This window comes from Ceratotherium simum, chromosome 25 (assembly GCF_057802395.1).
Source record: "Ceratotherium simum simum isolate JZ-2026a chromosome 25, ASM5780239v1, whole genome shotgun sequence".
Taxonomy (NCBI): domain Eukaryota; kingdom Metazoa; phylum Chordata; class Mammalia; order Perissodactyla; family Rhinocerotidae; genus Ceratotherium; species Ceratotherium simum.
Genome location: NC_141924.1, coordinates 16583647 through 16604699, shown reverse-complemented (window position 1 = coordinate 16604699; position 21053 = coordinate 16583647). Strand labels below are relative to the sequence as shown.

At 43.5% G+C, this 21053-nt stretch overlaps 1 protein-coding gene across 1 annotated transcript in view; it reads right to left on the bottom strand.

The window, feature by feature from the left end:
- BPIFC (BPI fold containing family C) overlaps positions 1-21053 on the bottom strand; it is a 52433-nt gene that overhangs the window by 8014 nt on the left and 23366 nt on the right. Inside the window, exons 6-14 of the mRNA XM_004418074.3 lie at positions 18212-18340; positions 16642-16797; positions 16450-16513; positions 14185-14245; positions 10801-10892; positions 9618-9794; positions 8405-8458; positions 7430-7600; positions 6473-6540 (exon numbers count right to left, since the gene is read on the bottom strand). Coding sequence (XP_004418131.2) covers positions 6473-6540; positions 7430-7600; positions 8405-8458; positions 9618-9794; positions 10801-10892; positions 14185-14245; positions 16450-16513; positions 16642-16797; positions 18212-18340 — 972 coding nt within the window. The remainder of the gene's footprint in view (positions 1-6472; positions 6541-7429; positions 7601-8404; positions 8459-9617; positions 9795-10800; positions 10893-14184; positions 14246-16449; positions 16514-16641; positions 16798-18211; positions 18341-21053) is intronic.

The window sequence follows — 21053 nt, the reverse complement described above, 5'->3', positions numbered from 1 at the left end:
GAGGAACAAATTTTTATTACAGAACCATAGAATCATTGGGGAGAAAGGGAGCTCAAATAGCCCTACCTTGCAGAAATATGAGTATAGACTATTTAAAAAGTTTGGGAGAACGTTTGTTGTCCTGATTGAAAACCACACTAAAATGCAAATTCTTAAGCATGGCAAAGGGTCAATATAGCAAATATGACATCATGAAGGTCAAGTGGACCAAAGCACAGGTGCTCACAATGCCATTCCTCCAACCCTGTGGCCATGGCAGACATTGAAAATCAATCCCCGCACTCAATACCTTTTCATAATTGTTTACCTCGTTGCCCTCTGACTATGAACTCCTTGAGGGTAGAGATTCAGTCTTAATTATCTTTGTATTCCCAAGACTGAGTACAGCGCATGGCACGTTTAGGCACTTAGTGTTCATTTATTCATTCATTGATTTGTCCAGCAGATATTCATTGAACACCTAAGATATGTCAGCCCTGGGACAGGCGCTGGAGGTACGATTGTGAGCAAAAGCAGACACAGCCACTGCTCTCATGTAGCTTACAGCCTAGAGGAGAGGCAGACATTAGTCAAGTAATGCCACTGATGAAAGTTTAATTACAGATTGAGATAAATGCTTTGATGGAGAGAAGTAAGTTCATTAAGGCAAATGAGAAAGGAACCTGATCTAACTTGGTGGGTGTAGGAAGGTTTCCAAGGACGGGAAACATGTCCTTGAGCTGACATATGAAGGATGAGCAGGATCAAAAAGGCAAAATGGGGAAAGAAGAGGGAAAGGGTCTAGGGGGAGGTTGCCAAGGCCCCGTGGAGGGGACAGAGAGCTAAGAGAGAGTGCAGCAAGATGACGCTAGATAGACAGACGGGGGTCGACTAGGCTGGGTTTCTCAGGCCATGTGGGAATTTTGGTATGTATCCTAAGAGCATGAATCTATGGAAGGTTTCTCAAAAGGCAGTTGGTATCTGTGTTTTGTAACGATCACTCTGGCTGCAGTATGGAGAAAAGGTTGGCAGGCCAAGAGGTTTCCCAGGTGCTCGTTCTATGCTCAGTTATGTAAAGAACTTAATTTATATCTATATTTGTGAGGGATGGAGAGAAGCTGTACATACAGGAAGCAAGTGGAGAACAATACCAAGCAGTATGTATTCAGGTGCTCGTCTGTGGGTTTCCATACCACACTGACTTGCTGTAGGAATTCTGAGAAGGTACAAAAAGGTGAAGAAATAGGCGTGGGTTGGAGGTGTGTGTGTATGTGTGTGTGTGTGTGTGTGTGTGTGTGTGTGATGGGGGGGAAATAAATCGCCCTTTGAGAGAAGCCCTCTGTACACTACCATGTACAAGCACTGTACCACGTCCCTTACATCCAATATTGTAACTGCCTGTTAATCTGAGTGTTTCTCTCACCAGGCTGTGCACCTGGAAGGTAGAAACCATTATCCTTCTCTCTACTCTCTGTATCAAACAGTTCAGAGCACGTAACGGGTGCTCAAAAAATTTTCATTGAGGGGCCAGCCCCGTGGTGTGGCGGTTAAGTGCACGCGCTCCGCTGCTGGCGGCCCGGGTTTGGATCCCGGGCGCGCACTGACGCACCACTTGTCGGACCATGCTGTGGCGGCGTCCCACATGAAGTGGAGGAGGATGGGCATGGATGTTAGCCCAGGGCCAGTCTTCCTCAGCAAAAAAGAGGAGGATTGGCATGGATGTTAGCTCAGGGCTGATCTTCCTCACACACACACAAAAATTTCATTGAATGGACATGAGAATAAATGAGCAGATAAAGGAAATGGGTGAGGGAGTGTTTATTGGAATTGGGGTCACTTTGAGAATGAGCCAGTCTAAAGCAGAATGCTCTTTTGAGGGAGCTATGGGAAGTGAGGTTGGCTGGCTTGAAACGTAGGACCAGTAGTTGAAGAGCTTGAAAACCCCAGGCTGTGGATTTAACGAAAGGTTTTGAGGGGAGGGATGTGTTGAACCCATTCCAGTATTAAAGGACCCTTTTGAGAAGGAAGAGGTCCCCAATGTTTTAACTTCGTTGCCTCCTGCAGTCTGGAAATTCCCCCAACAAGTCTAGGAGAAGGGGAAGAAGTCATTTGGGGTTTCCTCCTCTGATGGGGACCACCCCACCGTGACATTCCTCTGCCCTGGTTTCACAGTAGCTCAGAGGAAGGGTGGAGATGGAGGTCAGCTCAGGCACCAAGCTGAGCTCTGCTGACCTGTCCAAGCATTGTTCCAACAGAAATGGCATCCATTCTTCCCAGACCTGTTTTCCTTTCTGGGTTTCTCTTCAGATGGCTCACGCTGGGAAATATTTATCTGCCCAAGCTGTGAGGAGTGGAGTTCAGTGGTGATTCTATCTGCTTGGAATCAGCTATATTTGCATTCTCTGATGGCGTCGTGTGGGAGGGGTTGTAGGGCGTGTGCGCGCGCGTGTGCGTGTGTGTGTGTGTGTGTGTGTGTGTGTTGACGGTAGTGGGGTGGGGTGCCGTTTGGGAGAATCCAAAGCCACAGTCATGGCAACGTCAAAATAATGCTCCAAAGTTCTAAATGGTTCGATAATAATGTACATTTGATTGCTTTGAACTTTGTATGTGGTTAAGAAAAGAGAGTTAGAATTAAGTCATCTGGGTGAGGACCAAAAAAGAGAAAGTGTGGTTTAATTTGGCCTCTGAAATAATCTCAAAATGTCTACTATGTGGGCCAATCTGTACTGGGGTTACCTCCAAATAGAACTGTGCTTGGAACAAAAGTCTCAGCTGTGATAGAGCAGTGAGAATCTGGTTTATGACTTTGAGGGCCAACTCCACAGCTTTTAAGACCATCCTGACTTGTCATGCCCCTTGGGACGAATTTCTCCCTTATATTTGGTCAAACGTTGATCTCAGAATGGGGAAAGAGAATGAAATACTACTACTAGTTGTAACAAACATTTCTTGAGCACTGATTATGTGCTGGGCATTGTGATTTTCATTCATTATCTCATTTACCCATACAACCACTCTATGGAGAGGTGCTCTGTTTTTCTCATGAGGACACTGATACTCAGAGAGGTTAGTTAACTTGCTCAAGGTCACACAGCTAGTAAATGACTGAGGCAGAATTCAAACTCACATATCCCTGACTCCAGGACCTGTGCTCCTAACTAGACCCAAATTTTAAATAATAGCCATAGTCAACATTTCTGGAACGCTTAACATGCACTTTACGCATATTAACTCATGTATTCCTCACCACAACCCCCTGAAGTAGGTTTTATTATATCCCCCTTTTTTTTTTTTTAAAGATTTTATTTATTTATTTTTCCCCCAAAGCCCCAGTACATAGTTGTCTGTCATAGCTGCACATCCTTCTAGTTGCTGTATGTGGGACGCGGCCTCAGCATGGCTGGAGGAGTGGTGCCTCGGTGCGCACCCGGGATCCGAACCCCGGCCGCCGGCAGCGAAGCGCACGCACCTAACCGCTAAGCCACGGGGCCGGCCCTATATCCCCTTTTTATAGAGGAGGAAATGGAGGTCCAGAGAGGTTAAGTAACTTGCCTGAGATCCCACAGCTAATGAATCTGGGCTGGGATCTGAACCAGCTAATCTGACTCCAAAGCCCGTGATCTCACCACCTCTCTAAACTCACCACCCTGGATTTGCCTCTGCTTTCTGCATCTCGTGTCTATGTAGCCAGCCTGAGCAGCTCCACAAAGAGACACATTGAGGCAGGGGATGGTTAGAAAGGCCGTGGTGTTCTGGGGAGCCGTATTTGGAGACCCTGTGTTCCCTGGTTCTTCTCAGAGATGTTTCACTGATCCCCACCCACTTTCCGCCTTTTCCTCCTGTGTTTCTCTGACATCCTAAGACTAAACCAGCTCATCCTGAAAAGCAGCGCTTGTGGAGTCCAGAAGTGGAGGTGCTGGCTGGGGCAGGCTGTGTGGGAGGCAGAGCAACCGCTCTTGCTGCCAAAGGCTGAGGCTGCTCTCAGCACAGCCTCCATTCCTTTGCAACGTCTTGCCTCTCGGTTTGGCTGCCTGAGGCCTGAGAGATGCCCAGCCCGCCCGCCTTGCCGCCAATCTGCTCCCTGCCTGAGGTTTGCTATAGCGCCCCCTGCAGGAGCCACCCTCAGACTCAATGCCTGTAACCTGGGCAGTGCTCAGAAGGGACCCATGCTTGGTTTAATGCCCTGCTGTCTCCATCTTGAAACTCTTCATAATTTTCCAACAAGGGTCTGCATTTTCATTTTGCACTGGGCCTCACCAATTGTGTAGCTGGTCCTACTCAGAGCCCACTAAGGCCTCAGGGTGCAGGAAGCTTCCCCAGCAGGTGAATGCAAAGGAGATCGCAGGGGAGTTCAGAGGAGACCCCAAGAAGGCAGGAGTCCTAACTTCAGCTTTGTGTTCACAAGGTCAAAGGATGCTTGTGGACTGTAGGAAGCCAGAGACGGATTCACACATTTCTTTGGATGATGTGAATTTAGCAGCTTACAATCAGTTTTTCCAATGAGTCCCGTAAACAAACATCATACCCACTGAATATGCAGTTTCTTACTAGTAGGAGCATTGGAGATGAGGGTCAGCCCGATTTAAGCAGAGAAGTTAACCTGGTCTCTGCTCCTTGAGGTCTTTCCTACCTGCCTGCCATGAGCCTGAAGTCCCATCCTTATTAAATTCTTCCTCTAGATCCTGCCAGTAAACCAGATACCTGCTCAAGAGCAAATGTTGTTTCTACCTTCTCAAAAACTTGCTGCCTCAATCAGCAGCCCTGTTTCCATTCTCCCCCATCACTTCAGATTTCTAGCCTCCTCTTTCCTTTTATCTCTTTCCTCCCAGTCTTCAAACAGATGGAGGTCTCGCCTGTACTCAGTCCTGCTGCTTAGGCAAAAGGCATTCCACATTCTCTCCTTTCTCTTGTGGCCTGGCTCAGGCGGTCAGTTCCTCACCTTCCGTCCTTTCCAACCTCATCTCCTGCTCTCTGGTTTCCATCCTCGCAACTCTTAAAACTGCCATCTCAAAGATCACCCATCGAGGTTCAGAGCTTCATCAGCCTTGATCTTCTGGAAACAGGGCCACATTATGACTTCTGGGACCTGAGGCACTTTTTGCCTTTGGGAGCCCTTCCTCCATAAAAAAATATTAAAAATTATATTTGAGGACTGTGTTGTTGTAAAGATAATATAATCCAGTCCGGAATGTATTCTTTTATTAATTCTGATTTTAAAATATATTAAAACCTTTTCGTGGCTCCCTAAAGCATCGTGGGCTCTGGGCACTGTGCCTATTGAGCTGAATGGAGAAATCAGTCCTGCTTTGAAGGGCTGGGTAAACCTGTCAAGCCTTCTTAAAATCTTTTATCTCTGGGAAACCATACTACCTTTTTGTTGTTGTTATTGTTGTTTTTCCTTTTGTTGGGAAAACAATATAGTTACAAAGAAAATTTTAAGAAAAAAAAAACCACTCTCACAATCCCATAGTCTAATACAACTCTTCATTTGTGATTCACTTCCTTGTCCAGATGGAAAACGATTTTACATAGCTGACTTCTGTGTTTATGTAGTTTTGTATTCTGCTTGTTCCATTTAATATTACTTTATTGAAAACATCTTCCGTGTTTCTACAATAGTCTTCATAACCATCTAGTTGACTTATGGTGATTGACTGACTTTTCCTCTCTGTTGGTTTCCTATTCTTTTTGAACTCTGCTTTCTTTGTCTGTTTTATTGCTTCTTCTTCCTTTCATGGATTTAGTCTGGGCCATCTGATCGTTCTGTTTATCTCCCCTCAGGTAGTCTGATTCGTGGCTTCAACTACTGGCTTCATAGGGCTGAGGAAAACGAGCCTTGCAGATGGTTCTTCCAAATGGCAGGACTGTCCATTGATTTATGTACATAACCTGCTCAAGCCCTTTCACACTGCATGGCTTGCATTTGAGAGCCAGCTAGGCCATGGGGCGTGGTCTTGTTAAACTCTACGTTCTAGTAATGGGATCAGAGTGTCAGAGCCTGGAGGTGCCTCAGAGACGATCCAGTTCAACTTCACTGTCTTACAGATAAGGAAACTGAGGCTCAAAGAGATTGATAGACTTGATCAGGGTTACAGAACCAGTGAGCAGGGATTTGAAACTTCATCCCTTGACTTCACAGTTTCATGCCTTTCCTCAAGAGCATGCTTTCTGAATTTGCCTAAGAGAAATATTAATTTATATTGCTACACTATTAGAATGTACATTTATATTACGGAATTATATTTACAATTATTTTGCTGCCAATTTTATCTTAATATTATCTAATGGGAAGAAGAAAAAAAAAACTTCACATTGCATTTTGTAGTTAAGTCCATACTATGAAATTATCCGGGTTGTTATAGGAGAAGCACTTAAGTGATTCATGCTCTATCCAGTGGTGACTTCCCCTGTTCTGTTAATGTTCACTTTGTCTCTATGGTCTGTTGATTCACTTATTACTGAGGTTTCCAACAGTCAAATCACTTAACCTTACCTGTTCAGAGACAATGAGCAGATCAGTCTTTGTCCCAAAATCACCAGGCCAACACTGGTACTAGCAACCTGCAGACAACAAAGCATTCATTACCCAGAGCACTGAATCTGTCCATTTTGGCCACAAATATAATTTACTATAGTGAAACATCATAAGCTCTGCTTTCTCTCTCCTCCTTAGAGATATTGGAAAGAAATAGCTCTAAAAATTCTGTCTTGCAGATGGGGAAAATAACTATCAAGGCTTTTTGTTGAAGGATCACCTTTAAATCACTTTTCTGTTTTCTCCTAATCTCTTTTCTCCCTGTACTGTGTGTGTGTGTGTCTGTGACATTTCGCTTAAGTTCATTGTATTAGTCCCTTTCTATTGGATTGCATTTGGCCTTCATCTGCTCAAATAAACTTGAATTCCATCTTGATTGACTTATTTTGAGGAAAAAAGAAAGTCAGCTCTCAATGTAACTGAAGCAGAGGGAAGGGCACCAGGAAGGGAAGGGTGGAGAGCTATTGTTTTTTATTTTTTGTGAGGAAGACCAGCCCTAAGCTAACATCCGACGCCAACCCTCCTCTTTTTGCTGAGGAAGACTGGCCCTGGGCTAATATCCATGCCCATCTTCCTCCACTTTATATAGGATGTCACCACAGCATGGCTTGACAAGCGGTGCATGGGTGCGCGCCCGGGATCTGAACCTGCGAACCCCAGGCCACCGAAGCCGAGTGCGCTCACTTAACCGCTGCACCACTGGGCTGGTCCGGGTGGAGAGCTATTTTACAATGCATGGGATATGTGCGCTGGCCTCTCACACCTCCCCCACCCCAGTCTCAACTCTGTCCTCACTCCTGATTGATGGATCACATTCCACCCCTCCACATGTTTAGTAGACCACTGCTAGTCAGTGGTCTATTTCTGAAACAGGATTGGTATCCACAGGCTGCCCTCCTCTCCCCACAGACTTACAAAGTCCATGGAAACGATGGTTTCTGCAGTCGAGTTCTTGGACTGGGTGAGTATCATGATGGAGGCAGGGATGTCCAGGGTGAAGTTACCTGGTAGTAAACTGACCACGGGAGGCTCTGTTGCCATGATCCGTACCATGAAGGGCTGGGACAAGATGTAGATCTCTGCAAACTACCCATGTTCACGGAAAGAAACAGAGACCGGGGAGTTAGGTCGATGAGGGGAAATCACAAACTTGGGGTGGCCTGTGGTGATTAAATCTTATATCATGCAGTTAGAATAGAGAAAAAGCTCTTTAATAATAACAACAATAATGCACAGAAAGCAAATAATAATAACAGCTGACATTTACTGAACACATATTGTGTGCCAGGCCCCATGTCAGGACTTTCTGTATTGTCTCATTTAATCTTCACAAAATCCATGTGAGGCAGGTTCTGTCAGAATCCCTGTTTCACAACTGAAGAAAGCGAGTCTCTGAGAGGTTAGGCAGTTTTCTCAAGGCTCCAGGTGAGTAAGTTGTAGAACTGGGATTCAAATCTAGGTCTGTCTGAATCAAGATCCTTGCTCTAAAGCCAAGATGCTAAATGCGCATCTCTCTGTCCTCAAGGGCAAACCTGAGCCTTTCAGTACATTGTCCAATACTCAGGTGCTATGAAGACATGATATTCATAGCTGCTTTATTAAAGTTACAAACATGCCGCTATTCCTTCATTTTCCATTTGAGCTAATTATTTCAAGTGTGGTGGAACATTGTGGAAGGAACAATTGATTTGTTTTGTAAAATTACAAAGCTTTCAACAGTAACTTGTTCAGTAAATATTTGTAGATATTTTATTAAAAGAAAAAAACTCTTCAGAATGGAAAGATGGACTCAGGTTTGGACCAAAAAGGAATATAAAGAACCCACCGGAAGTAACTGCAATGAAACCAAATACACTACACAAACCAAGGGGTGAAACCCTGAGCACTCACCCGGGACAGCATGTTGCCAAGGCCTTGAGAGTTTTGAACCAAATGGCTGGAAATCTGGAAAGTCAAGACCATAATGTCACTGTAAGGTTTTCACCTGGCTGTCTTTTCAGGGAAAATTTAGCATTCTGTATAATCTTTATGAAACATGAAGCTGTTGCACCAAAAAATGTTTAATATTTGAAGATGACTGATCACTTTATAACCTAACTGTAGGAAATCTGAGGCCCATAGAAGTAAAGTGACTTGACCTAAGTCACACAGGAAGTTACATTCCTGTTCAGTAATTGCTTTTTAACCTTGGGAACACTGTGTATATCATATATGTATGATCCAGGTGTAAACATTTGACAGTGGTTAACAATAAGTCTTGTGTTATTGTTGTCATTTTCAGAGATTACTGAGACATAGGATGCTTAAGTAATTTATCTTCACAGATGAATGATTTTCAAGTATGAAGCTTGAGCTGTGTAATTCTCAGCACTGTATGGTATCTGGTGCTGCCACACTTAGCATTTTGAACATAAGATTTATAACTACTTGTATAATTAAGACCTGTAGAATGAGGATTAATAGGGGATGCTCAATAAAAGTTGTTGGTTGGCTGGCTGGAGACAGTGTTCTCATTATAAAAGTGAGGGTCATGGCAATGAGAATCAATATCTGTACTATTACTGGTCATTGTAGATACATCAGTTGCAACTACCAACAGAAGAAATCTTTATGTTGGCATAACACAAGGAATAATAATAATAACAATAATAAGCATCACTAACAGAGCACTTACTCTGTGCTAGGCATTGGTCTGAATGTTTTACACATATTTAAACCTCTTTAATGCCCACATCAACCCTCTGAGTATGAAATTACTAATCCCATTTTCCAAATGAGGAAACTCTGGCACAGAGAAGTTAAATAAATTGAAATTGCCCAAAGTCACAGGTAATAAGTGGTGGAGGGGGGTCTTGGCATTATTTGAGATCAATCTAGAACAGTAGTATCATAAAAAACTGAAATTAGCAGAACTAGAAACACAAGAACTCCTCAACTAAGAACAACATTCATTCCACAATTCCTTCATTCATTCTCCTGCTAGGAGTAACAGTCTAAACAGGCCCAGGATTAGAAACTATAACATAAAAAAAGCCCGTAACGGGATACTTATAGTAAGATTAAATGTTGGTACTGGTTGTCACCATCCACTAACTCTGCTCACCTCTTTTGTGGAGAGAGTGACATTAAAAGCCCCGGCCGTAAAATAAGCAAAAGATGCAGATTTAAAGAAATACTTGGAGATTCCAATGTAGAGCACAGAGTCGCTGCGTTCCGGGAGCACAAAAGGAACTGGCGAGAAGGGGGGGTCGGTGAGGTTTTCCAGCGGGTAGAATACACCCTGTGGGAAACAAAGAGAAAGACCCGTGTATCAGAGGAAGACTCAAGTGTGCAAGACTACAGAAGGTGGACCCGCTCAAGTCAGAACAAGGAAAATACCGGAAACTCAAACAACAAGGCTCTCTGACTCCTTGACCAGTGACTCCATTTCAAAGCTCTGATGACTTCTTGAGCATATCTGGGCTTGTCTGTCCACCCTGGGGTGTAATACAGTGAGAAGTTCCTCGTAGGTCCTTTTCTTGGAGAAAGGAAGGCAGATGCTTCAGCTGGAGGGGACAGCTCTGAATAGTCCCTGAGGCGCCACGTAGCAACGCCAAACTCTTGACCTTCAAAATCTGTGACGGCTGAGTGTCTGGGGTGTCATGGAAAGACTCAGAAGGACCCAGGACTCTAAACGGTTTAAAGCATTTGTGTGGCATTCCTAATGCTGCCCTCATTAGGGTGTTATTACAAAATGGTGTCCTGTGTAACGTTGAACTGATGTGAATGACTCCGAGCGATTGAAATATAAGCATTTAAAATAACAATGATATTAACTTTGGGGCAAAACTGAATATAAGGACCATTAATCACTTTTCCAGAATCAGCTAATTCTATTTTCATGTACTAATGGCCCCAACAGAGGTCACCAGCCCTCAGTTAAATTGACTCAGCTGAGAGCTAGGAATAGAAGTATCAATATGTGCAATCCACTGACGTATTAAGTTCTAATAAACGCAGACCACTCTACTTGCTGCCTCCTAGCCTCAGACCTACTCCCACAGACAAAGACATCATGATACTTTTCTTGAAGAAGGCAGACATATGTTGTGCAATCTAAACAATCATTTACCATCAGGAAAATGTTCAAGAGCCTTTTGAAAGAGCATACACATGAGGGAATTGCTTGAAAGCAAATCAAATTATTTGAAGAGTATGTAGTTATATTTTCTTCTGCACATAATATTTGTTCCTTGAATACTGGCTGTTGATAGCCAGGATGAGGACTCTGATGATGATAAAGGTACCTTCAAATTCAGGTCCATGTAATTCTCAGTAATTTCTGGAGAATTGATTAGGGAATAATCCAGCAGAGTATAGTTGTCAATCTTGGTAAAAACTAAATGACAAACAAAGAAAAAAATTTACATTAATTAAAGGCATAGTTTAACATATGATTAATGTCTATCCAGTACAATATAATTTAAAATTCTCTTTAATTTAAAATAACAATTATCCTATTTCATAAGTAATACATGCTCACTTTTCAAAACCCAGGAAAAGTAGATAAATTAAAAGAAGAAAGTAAAAACCCTTCTTAATCACATTACCCTAAGAGAAACATCAGCAAAATTTTGATATAGACCCTTTTATGTACACACACACACACACACACACACACACACACAACATATATATTTCTTTTTAAAAAAGAAAATTAGACAAGCAAAAATCACTTATCGATATTAAGTCAAATGTATTAGGTTGGTATAAAGAGAGACTTTCAAGTTCTATATTATAGCCTTCTATGTAGTTAGAACTCTTTTTTCTACAATGAGTTTGTATTACTGTTGTAATTAGAAATAATTTTTAAAAAGAAATATTGAGACAGAGAGAGAGATAAGACAGACAGGAATAAAATTCCCTAAATTGGAGAGGCCAAGAAAATTCTCGCGTGCAGTGCTACTAATTCAATTCATTTTTTGTATTATCGTTTTCAGATCAAGGCAGAGGGCCAGGGAACAAGGGACACTATGTGGGGTTCACAGACTTTCAGAGAGACAGGCTGTATGTGTAGTGGAGTGGTGCTCAGGTTTCCAACCTGGCCTGGGAGAGCGGCTTTCTTCACCACCACCATGTGTTCTGTGATACGAAGCCTTCCCTCCTGTTCTAGAGAAAGGTACCTGAGTACCACGTCTTCTCTTCTTGCATGACCTGTTTGGTTTGTTCCATAAATGGTGACGAGAAACAAGGAGAGATGAAGTAATGTGCCAAAGTGAGAGAACAATATTACCCTATGTCACTATAGTTTTTAAAAAATGCTTTGAAATTCACAATCTCAATGGATCCCATCACCACACTGTGAGGGAAGCAGGATTGTGCCCATTTTACAGGCAAGGGGAGTAAGGCTCCCAGAGGTACAGAAACTTGCCCAAGGCAAGCTAGGACATGGGAATCCTCGACTAGTTCTTTCCTCACGACATCTTCTTTCTCTTTCCCTACCTCCCCAATCCATTCTTTGTTTTTTTATCCATCCGCATTCATTCATCAATCCACTTGTCCAGCCACTCATCTCCTTTCATCCCTTCATCAACCCAATATTTATTAACCTAGTGTGGGTTAGGAACTGTGCCTGGTGCTGGGGACACAGAGACCAATCAAAGTCCCTGCCTCATGGGACTCATAGTCTGGAGGAAGAGAGAGACATGCAAACAGGAAATTCTAACACAGTGTAGTAACAGCAGATCTAAACTGAGCTCCTGACTGTCCTACTACAAACCTGTTCATACAGTCTTCCCCATTTTGGTAAATGGTAATTCCATTCTTCCAAAATTCTAGCTGCTCAGGGTAAAAACTTGGGGTCATCCTTGACTCCCCTGATGACTCACATTCAATGTGTCAGCATATACCACTGTCTCTACCTTCCAAGTACACCCAGAACCTGATCATGTCTCACCATCTTCATCACTCCGTCCAAGCCAACTGGTATCATTGCTCATATGGGTCACTGCCTCTTAGGTGGTTTCTGCTTCCATCCTTGCCCTCTTCTTGTCTCTTATTAATAGACAGAAGCCAGAGTGACTTCTTTAAAATACAAGTCAGATCATGTAAGCCTTGCTCAGAACTCTCTGAAGACTTCTCATCTTGGACTAACAGCTAGCCTTTGCATTGACCTACAGAGCCCTGAAGATCTGACCATCTGCTTTCCCCCTCTCTGACCTCATCTCTTGTTGCTTTCCCCCTGGTTCCCTCTACTCCCAATATGGCCTCCTTACAGTTCCTCCAACACACTTGGCATGCTCCCGCGTGGGCCTTTGAGCTTGCAGTTTCCTCTACCTGGAATGTTCTTTGTCCAGATCTGGGGCTGGCTCACCCCGTACTTCATTCAGGTTCTTACTCTAATGTCACCTGCTCAGTGGCACCTTTCCTGGCCAGGCTATTTTAAATGGAAACTCCTCCCTAGTTCCTTCTCTGCTTTATCTTTCTTCTTACCACTTATTACAACGATACCATAGATTTTACTTATTATTCTGTTGGTTGCCTATTTCCTCCCACTAGTCCAAAAAGGGCAGGGATTTCCATCTCCTAGGCTTACTGCTGCATCCCCAGCACCAAAAGCAGGTCCCAGCCTATTACAGGTGCTCAGTACACCATTGATGAATGGATGGATGGAGCGCAAAGAGAGAGATACGTCCAAAGTGTCCTGTGAGCATAGAGGAGGCAGAACTTTGGGGTGCGGGCTGTCAGGTAAGATTTCTCGGAACAGACTACGCCTGAGCTGAGCCTGAAAAGATAAAGATGAGTGAAGAGGACAAGGGATGATTGAGGGGTGGGGAGTGGAAGGGACTGTATCCTTCAGGGCTTAGCACAGTGCTGGCAAAGAAACAGGCTCAATAAATATCTATTGAATGAATAAGTGGATGAGGGAGAGAGAAAGCTCTTCTAGGCCGAGACAACAGCAGGAGCGAAGGCAAGGGGTGTGAGTGCAGTAGAAGCAGTTTGATTGCTGGAGCAGAGAAAGGTGCAAGACGAAGCTGAGGGGCCTACCCCATGGCCTAGTGGTTAAGCTCAGCACACTCTACTTTGGCAGCCTGGGTTTGCAAGTTCAGATCCTGGCTGCGGACCTATACCACTGATCAGCCACGCTGTGGCAGCCACCCACATACAAAATAAAGGAAGATGGGCACAGATGTTAGCTCAGGGTGAATCTTCCTCAGCCAAAAAAAAAAAAAAGGAAGGAAAAGATGAAGCCGAGAGAGGAAAGTGGGAGCCAGAGCATGGTGGGTGGGCCTTGTAGTCCACGTTAAGGTGTTTGGACTTGATCCTAAGACTGTGAGGAGCCACTGAGGGCATTAGAACCAGTGGATACCTTGGTTAAGACTAGCTTTAATCATTCTGAAGAGGATGGATTTAGTGCCAGAGCCGGGATTAAAGCTCATGAGAGTTTAATTCTCTGACCTACATGTAGTCTCCGGAAGCCACCCCTCCTGCAGTGCAGTTGATTAGCAGTAGGAAAGGGCGAGCTCTACACACAGGCTGTGTCCTCCCACACACCTCCCCATGGCTTTGGTTTGCAGAGCGTGAAGCAGACTGAAGAGCTGGAGCCATACTGCCTTGAAAAGCAAACCTGGAGAGCACCAGAGTTTGAAGGTGGAAGAGGACCATCCAGAAGTGACAGTTCCAGGACTCACCCTCCAGCACGCTGAGATTGGCATTCAGTGCTTCCACCTCACTTGTGATAATGGGACAGAGCTGGCCATAAAAGGAATTAAAAAAAAAAAAATGCGTGTTATCATATTGTACTGGAAACCTCTATTTCTGGGTCTGGACCCTGCCAACAAAAGCCTTCTGGTTAGGAGACATTCTCCTTTTGGTCATCAAGCCTTTCTCTTAAATTAGTTGATGCCTATAGGCCTCAAGTTATGTATGTATGGGTGGCATGTCATTGCTAAACTTCATAGCAACCGGGACTACACCCAGTTAGCCCCATAAAAGAGTGAGTCCTTGGCTTTCCTCCTTGTGGCACGACAGGACATGTGCCCCAGTCCATGCTGGTGCTGTCACACCTGAGGAACCTGCTGCCAAATGGCTGTGCCTTTCCTGACTGCAGGGATGCGGCCACCTCCCATCTCCTTTGTCGGCAGTGCCATGCCCTCCTGGGAGTGGTTAGAGCTGGGGCCTTTACTTTCCTGCTGGGCTGGTTTGAGATCCCATTAGATCAGACATCTATTTAGATCAGAACCCCCTTTGGAATTAGAAAATCAATCTTGAATCAGACTCAAGCACATCTTTAGGAAGGAGGAAGAGTACCAACATGGATGGGCCTGCTGTGTGCCAGGCGTGTGCTAAGCACCCAGTACGGTGGTTACTAGCAGAGGCTCAGGGGCCTGGCTGCCTGAGGTTGAATCCCTTGGCAAGTTACTTGTACTCTGACCTCAGTTTCCTCATCTGCAACGTGGGGATGACAATTGTATCTACCGCATCAGGTTGTTGTGAGTAGAAATTGAGGTAATCTGTGTAAAATTGCCCAGCGCATAGGCAGCATTCAGTAAATGTTAGCTGTTGTTGTTTTAACCCCATTTCATCCTCACCACAGCCCTGAGAGGTAGGCACTACTGTCCCCTATCTGTAGACGGGAAAACCGAAGCTTAGAGACGTTAAGCGAGTTGCCAGGAGTTACATCACTAGGATTTGAAATCTGGTCTGACACAGCTAGACAGCTTGGTCTGAGCACTCTTTTCATTTTCCACCAGCACAGAGGGAATCCTAGAAGCAAAGTCTGTGATCTCTAAGTCATATATAAACTCCAGGAAAACTTAACTATCCTATTGGCTTCTTGTCAGAGGCCAAAGAATCGTGCCTCGTTTCGAAAAAAGGAAATATCAAGTGTAGGGTCCTTGAAGGTGACAGCACTATTTCCCAGTCATTCTTTAAGACTCACATTTGCTTGCACTCAGCACCAGTCAGGTGAGGATGGAGAAAGCCTATGAAGCTTCAGAGTCCCCTGACCAGCTGGGCGACCTCGTTGAATGAGCTGCTTGATGTCTTTGCGTGTTGATTTCCTCACTGACATTCGTTAAGCACATAGTGCACTGAGCTGAGCATGAGGGGGATGGGGATGGCCAGACACCATCCCTGCTCCTCTTTTCCAGAAAGGAATCTCCTTCTTTTCCAGTCCTCCTTATCCCTCTCCTTGTCTCTCCCAAAATATGAGTAAAGAGTTCAGGGAAGGTATGCTCAGGACTGGAGAGAGCACACAGCTAATTCCACCTTTCCCCTTCCTCAAACACTGACTTCTGGAATCGAGATACTTGTAGCATCAGAGGCCATCTTAATGTATACTGTTTCTATTGGCTGGAAATAGCCTTTCTTCTTCTTCATTCCTTATCTATCCAAATCCTACCTATACTTCAAGGCCTGGTTCACGTCCTGCATCCTCTAAAAAACATCTCCCAGGATACTTCTAGGCTCTGTTTATGTAATTTTTCCATTTCTCTGAACCCCTTCGGTTTAATCTAATGATCATGTAACTGTGTACTAAATTCAAGTACTCATTCAGTTATTGTTTCACAAGCTTGAGTCTGGTTTTGCTAAAAAGATAAGTTTATTCCTTTTTCATATTCCCAGCAGACCCTAGCCTAGTGCTGGGCATGCAGTAGGTACACAAGAAATAAACTCTTCTTGATGTTTGGCCACCCTGTGGTGAGCACTGGAGGGAGGGAATGCTGCTTTATTTATTTCTGCATCCCCAGCACCTACCACAGTATTTGGCACACAGCAGGCACTTGAGAAACTGTCATTAAGTTGCAAAGGATAATGTATGTGAAAGTGCCTTGGATGGTGCCTAGCACACAGTAGGTGCTCCATAAAGATTGATTACCTAAGACTTAATTAAAGCATGGCAGAACTGCTGTTGATGGCATTTTAACATCATTGTGTAACCTCCAAAGACTTACTATTTTATTTAAGTTCTTTAAAATGGGTTTCTCCATGGGCTCAGCAAAGGAGTTATACAGGACTCTAGAAAAAAAAAAGCCAAAAAAAGGGCTTACTCAGGGACCATATCTGCCAGTTATAAACCTCCCCTAGGCGCTGCCCGAGAATCCAGCCCCAGACTAGCCACAGCCCACCACGGTACTCTCACTCACTTGAGTTCTCCAGAAAATGAGACGTGGGCGTGGCTCACTTGGGCGTAGCAGTCTTGGAGCTTCAGGGTTGGGCGACCAAAATCATTTCGGGCCAGGATAACGATGCCGGTGAAGTAGACCCCAGAGAGATACAGATCAGCTCCTCCTGTGTCTTGGCTGTTGAGGGAAGAAGTGCAAGGTTATCCAGGCCTTGACGGGGGTAGGATGGATCATTTCTCTGATGACCCAGAAACTCTAAGCTCCTGGAGGGCAGGAACTTTGTCACCTTTGGATTTCTGGCACCTACAACAGGTAGCAGCAGAGTAGGTGCTAAATGAACCTACTCTGAATAAACAAATGAAGTCATTGATATGTGAATGGAGACAGCTTTAGGGACCTTACTTCATCCTGAGTGCGCTGGCCCCCCGTGGTGGTTGAGCATCCGTGTATATATATACGATGCTTGTTTGGAGAAAGAACATGGGGGTGAAGTTGGCCACACTTTAGTTGGGAGGAGCATAGATGGGGAAGTGACACTCAGATGTAGTCTGTGAACTTCTTGAGGGAGTGGAGTGTGTGTTATTCACCTCCATGTCCCCAGGACTTACCTCGTGGCCTGACACAGAACAAGCACTCAATATATGGCTGATGAGTCAGTGAAGAAATGAATGGATACATGAATCTGTGTTACTTATAGAAGAATATGTCATTTCTCTATACAAGAGTTCTTGTGTTGGGGATAAATGGTACACAGTAGGCACAATGGTTGGTGAATGACCAAGTAGATGAGTGAATGTGTTATTCTGGGGCACCAACCAAGGCAGACCTAAACACTACACCCAGGACAGTGACTTGCACATAGTAGGTGGTCTGTAGGCATACCTTGAATTTGATCCCTCTTTTCTTCTTTTTTTTTAAATTTTATTTATTTATTTTTTCCCCCAAAGCCCCAGTAGGTAGTTGTATGTCATAGTTGCACAGCCTTCTAGTTGCTGTATGTGGGACGCGGCCTCAGCATGGCCGGAGAAGCAGTGCGTCGGTGCGCGCCCGGGATCCGAACCTGGGCTGCCAGCAGCGGAGCGTGCGCACTTAACCGCCAAGCCACGGGGTCGGCCCAGATCTCTCTTTTCTAAAGGAGGGCGCAAAGGCCTTTTGGAAGGGGGAGAACTGGGCTCAAGCTGATTAACATCCTCCAACCCCCTTGTGAGGTGGAAAGGCTCCATTTCCTATCAGTTGCCCCTACAGATGGGGAAGTGTGTTGAACAACTGGCTTAAGATCATACAGTGACTCACTGGGAGTCTAAAATGTTGAGCACAGGTCCGTTCCTCCAACAGGCAGAGACTTCTAGCTTTTAGCAAATTGTAAATGACATTTTGCGCAGTTGCTCTGCCTTTAAGAGAAGGATGATTTTCAACTCCATCCCCGCTCCCCATCCCCAGCAGAGATATTCTAAATTAGATCTCTCCTGGAAAACAACTGCTCTAAAGAAAGATTGTTAATGGTTGAAGGGAAGAAGTCTAACATCAAAAACTTTCAATTTTTGCTCCATTTCCCCCCAGAACAGTGTTTCCTTTTCAGTGGAATACTCACAAAAGTGGAGACTTGATTTCCCAATTTGCACTGATGTTGGCAGTGCCGTGGTTGGTCAGTGCCTTGATTCCCACCCCAGGCACAAAGGCTAATGAAGTGTTCGGAAATGAAAAGGCATTGATTTTTATGCTGTAAAACAAGAAACAGAGCTGTTAGTGCAACTCTTCTGACAGATCTCTAAGTAAGGCAAAGTTGGAAACGCAGTTGCAGAAGTCCCGACCGGCAATCGGGAATTCCTATAAAGGAAGGAACCTCAGATCTGCAGTGGTGCCTCTGGGCACTGCCTTCTAATTCCCCTCAAACCCTTGGCAGAAAGACCATTGTCTAGTTGAGGGGGAAATGAGCAATTTTAGACACAAATTTGCAAAGTAATCAATCCACTTCTTTAGTTTCTTTAAAGACAAAAAGAGGTACAACATTGCCATTATTATTTTTTCCTTCAGCTGTTGCATTGTTTCTAAATAGGGGGACATTAGTACTTTGGCTGGGACAACTACTTTTTGTAGAAGTCTGTTACACACATTGCAGGATATTTGGCATATGTGCCAACTAAATGCCAGTAGTGCCCCTCCCTCCGATCATTGGGACAATCGAAAGGCTGTCTTCCTCCTTTTCCCAAATGCTCTCTATGTGGACAGTATCTTCCTTAGTTGAGAAACTGATTTTAGAGCGTTAACCCCCCTAGGACTCTCTGATCTGTCAAACAGGTAACTAGGAGGCAGTGGGCTGCATATAATCTACATAGGTAGATGGCCACGTGCATTATGATAAGTTATCATTATGAACATCGATGAGCGATTACTGCCTGCCAGACACTGTGGTAAGCACTTCACGTGCATTAGCTCATTTTAACCCTCGCAATAATCCTACGAGGCTGTCGCTATTTTTGCAATCTACAATTCAGAGATGAGAAGATAAGAAAATTAGCTGAAGTCATATATGAGTGGTAGAACCAGACTTGGACCCCTCATCAACCTGTTTTCAGACTGTGTTCTTAACCACTAGGCTATGCCACTTCATATATTGTGCAAAGGGCACTCGACTTTGAGCCAAGTGTTCTGCTACCTGTATAACTTGGGTAAGACACTAACCTCTTTCAGTCAATCACTGAGAGGAAGTGTTACTCATGGGCAGTTTGGGAAGACAGAATGAGATCATCTGTGTATAATTGTTGCACAAGAGAAAGGCAATGTTATGAACTAAGATTAGGAAAAATTTAAAACATAAATGTGATAGCTGGTAAGAAATGATTATTTGCTATTTCTCCTATTTTGCATCCTTTCATATCTGTTCTCTGTCATAGATCCCGAGTCCCACTGTGGGAAGAGGATGGTAGAGATTCATGTAACATATCTCGGAAATATTTTCATTTTGATACATATAGGTCTAACCCATTCTCTGTAACTGCTGCAGAGTATTCTAAGCTGTGGATGTATCATTTAAAACAAATCATTCCTTTGTTGATGGACATCTATGTTGTTTCCAGTATTTCTGTGTTATAAACAATGCCACAGTGAACATCCTCATGTTTTTTACATACATGTTTCTCTAGGGAGGATGCTGAGATGTGGAATTGTTGGGTCAAAGGCCATGCATGAACAAAAAAGATCTTTGTAAATCACCTTCTAAAATAGTACTGTCCACTAGACATACAATGTGAGCCACAAACATAATTTAAAATTTTCTGGTAACCACATTAAAAAAAGGGAAAAGAAACAAGTGAAAGTAATTTTTTTTTTATTGATGTTTTAATGGTTTCTAACATTGTGAAATTTTGGGTTGTACATTTTTGTTTGTCCATCACCACATATATGACTCCCTTCACCCCTTGTGCCCACCCCCCACCCCCACTGCCCTGGTAACCACAGTCCAGTTTTCTCTGTCCATGTGTTGGTTTATATTCCACATATGAGTGAGATCATACAGTGTTTGCCTTTCTCTTTCTGGCTTATTTTTATTTTTATTTTTTTTATAAAGATTTTTATTTATTTTATTTTTTTCCCCCCAAAGCCCCAGTAGATAGTTGTATGTCATAGCTGCACATCCTTCTAGTTGCTGTATGTGGGACACGGCCTCAGGATGGACGGAGAAGTGGTGCCTCGATGCGCACCCGGGATCCGAACCCGGGCCACCAGCATCGCAGCGCGCGCACTTAACCACCAAGCCACAGGGCCGGCAACAAGTGAAAGTAATTTTATTAATATTGTTTACTTAACTCAATATATCTAAAATGGTATCATTTCAACATGTTATCAGTATAAAAATTATTAACAAGATATTCTATTTTCCTTTTCCAAATTAAGTCTTTAAAATATAGTATGTATTTTACACTCATGATACAACTCAGTCTGGACATTGAATTTTCATCAGAAATACTTGACCATATTTAGATTCAATAATATTTTCAATTGAAAAAGTAAACTTACATACTCAGATTATTCCAAGCATATTTGAAAGTTTTTCAATAACTGAATTATCAATTTTTAAGTTAAAATTAAAAAAACTAAAAATTAAGTCATATTTCAAGTGCTCAATAGCTGCATGTGGCTAGTGACTACTGTTTGGACAGCACACGTCTAAAATTATTGTACCAGTTTATCTACTCCCACTAGCAATGCATGAGAATACCTGCTTTTCCTCATCTTCACCTATACTTGGTATTATATGATTCACCCTGGATTTTTCTGCTGTGGCATTATAATCATTGTAATTAAATGATTAACTTTGTAAATATATATTTAATGTCCATTTCTCTCACTGGACATTAAGGGCAAGGGACACAACATTCCCTAGAACAAAGCCTTAGTACATAGTAGGTGCTCAATAAATACTTGTTGAACGG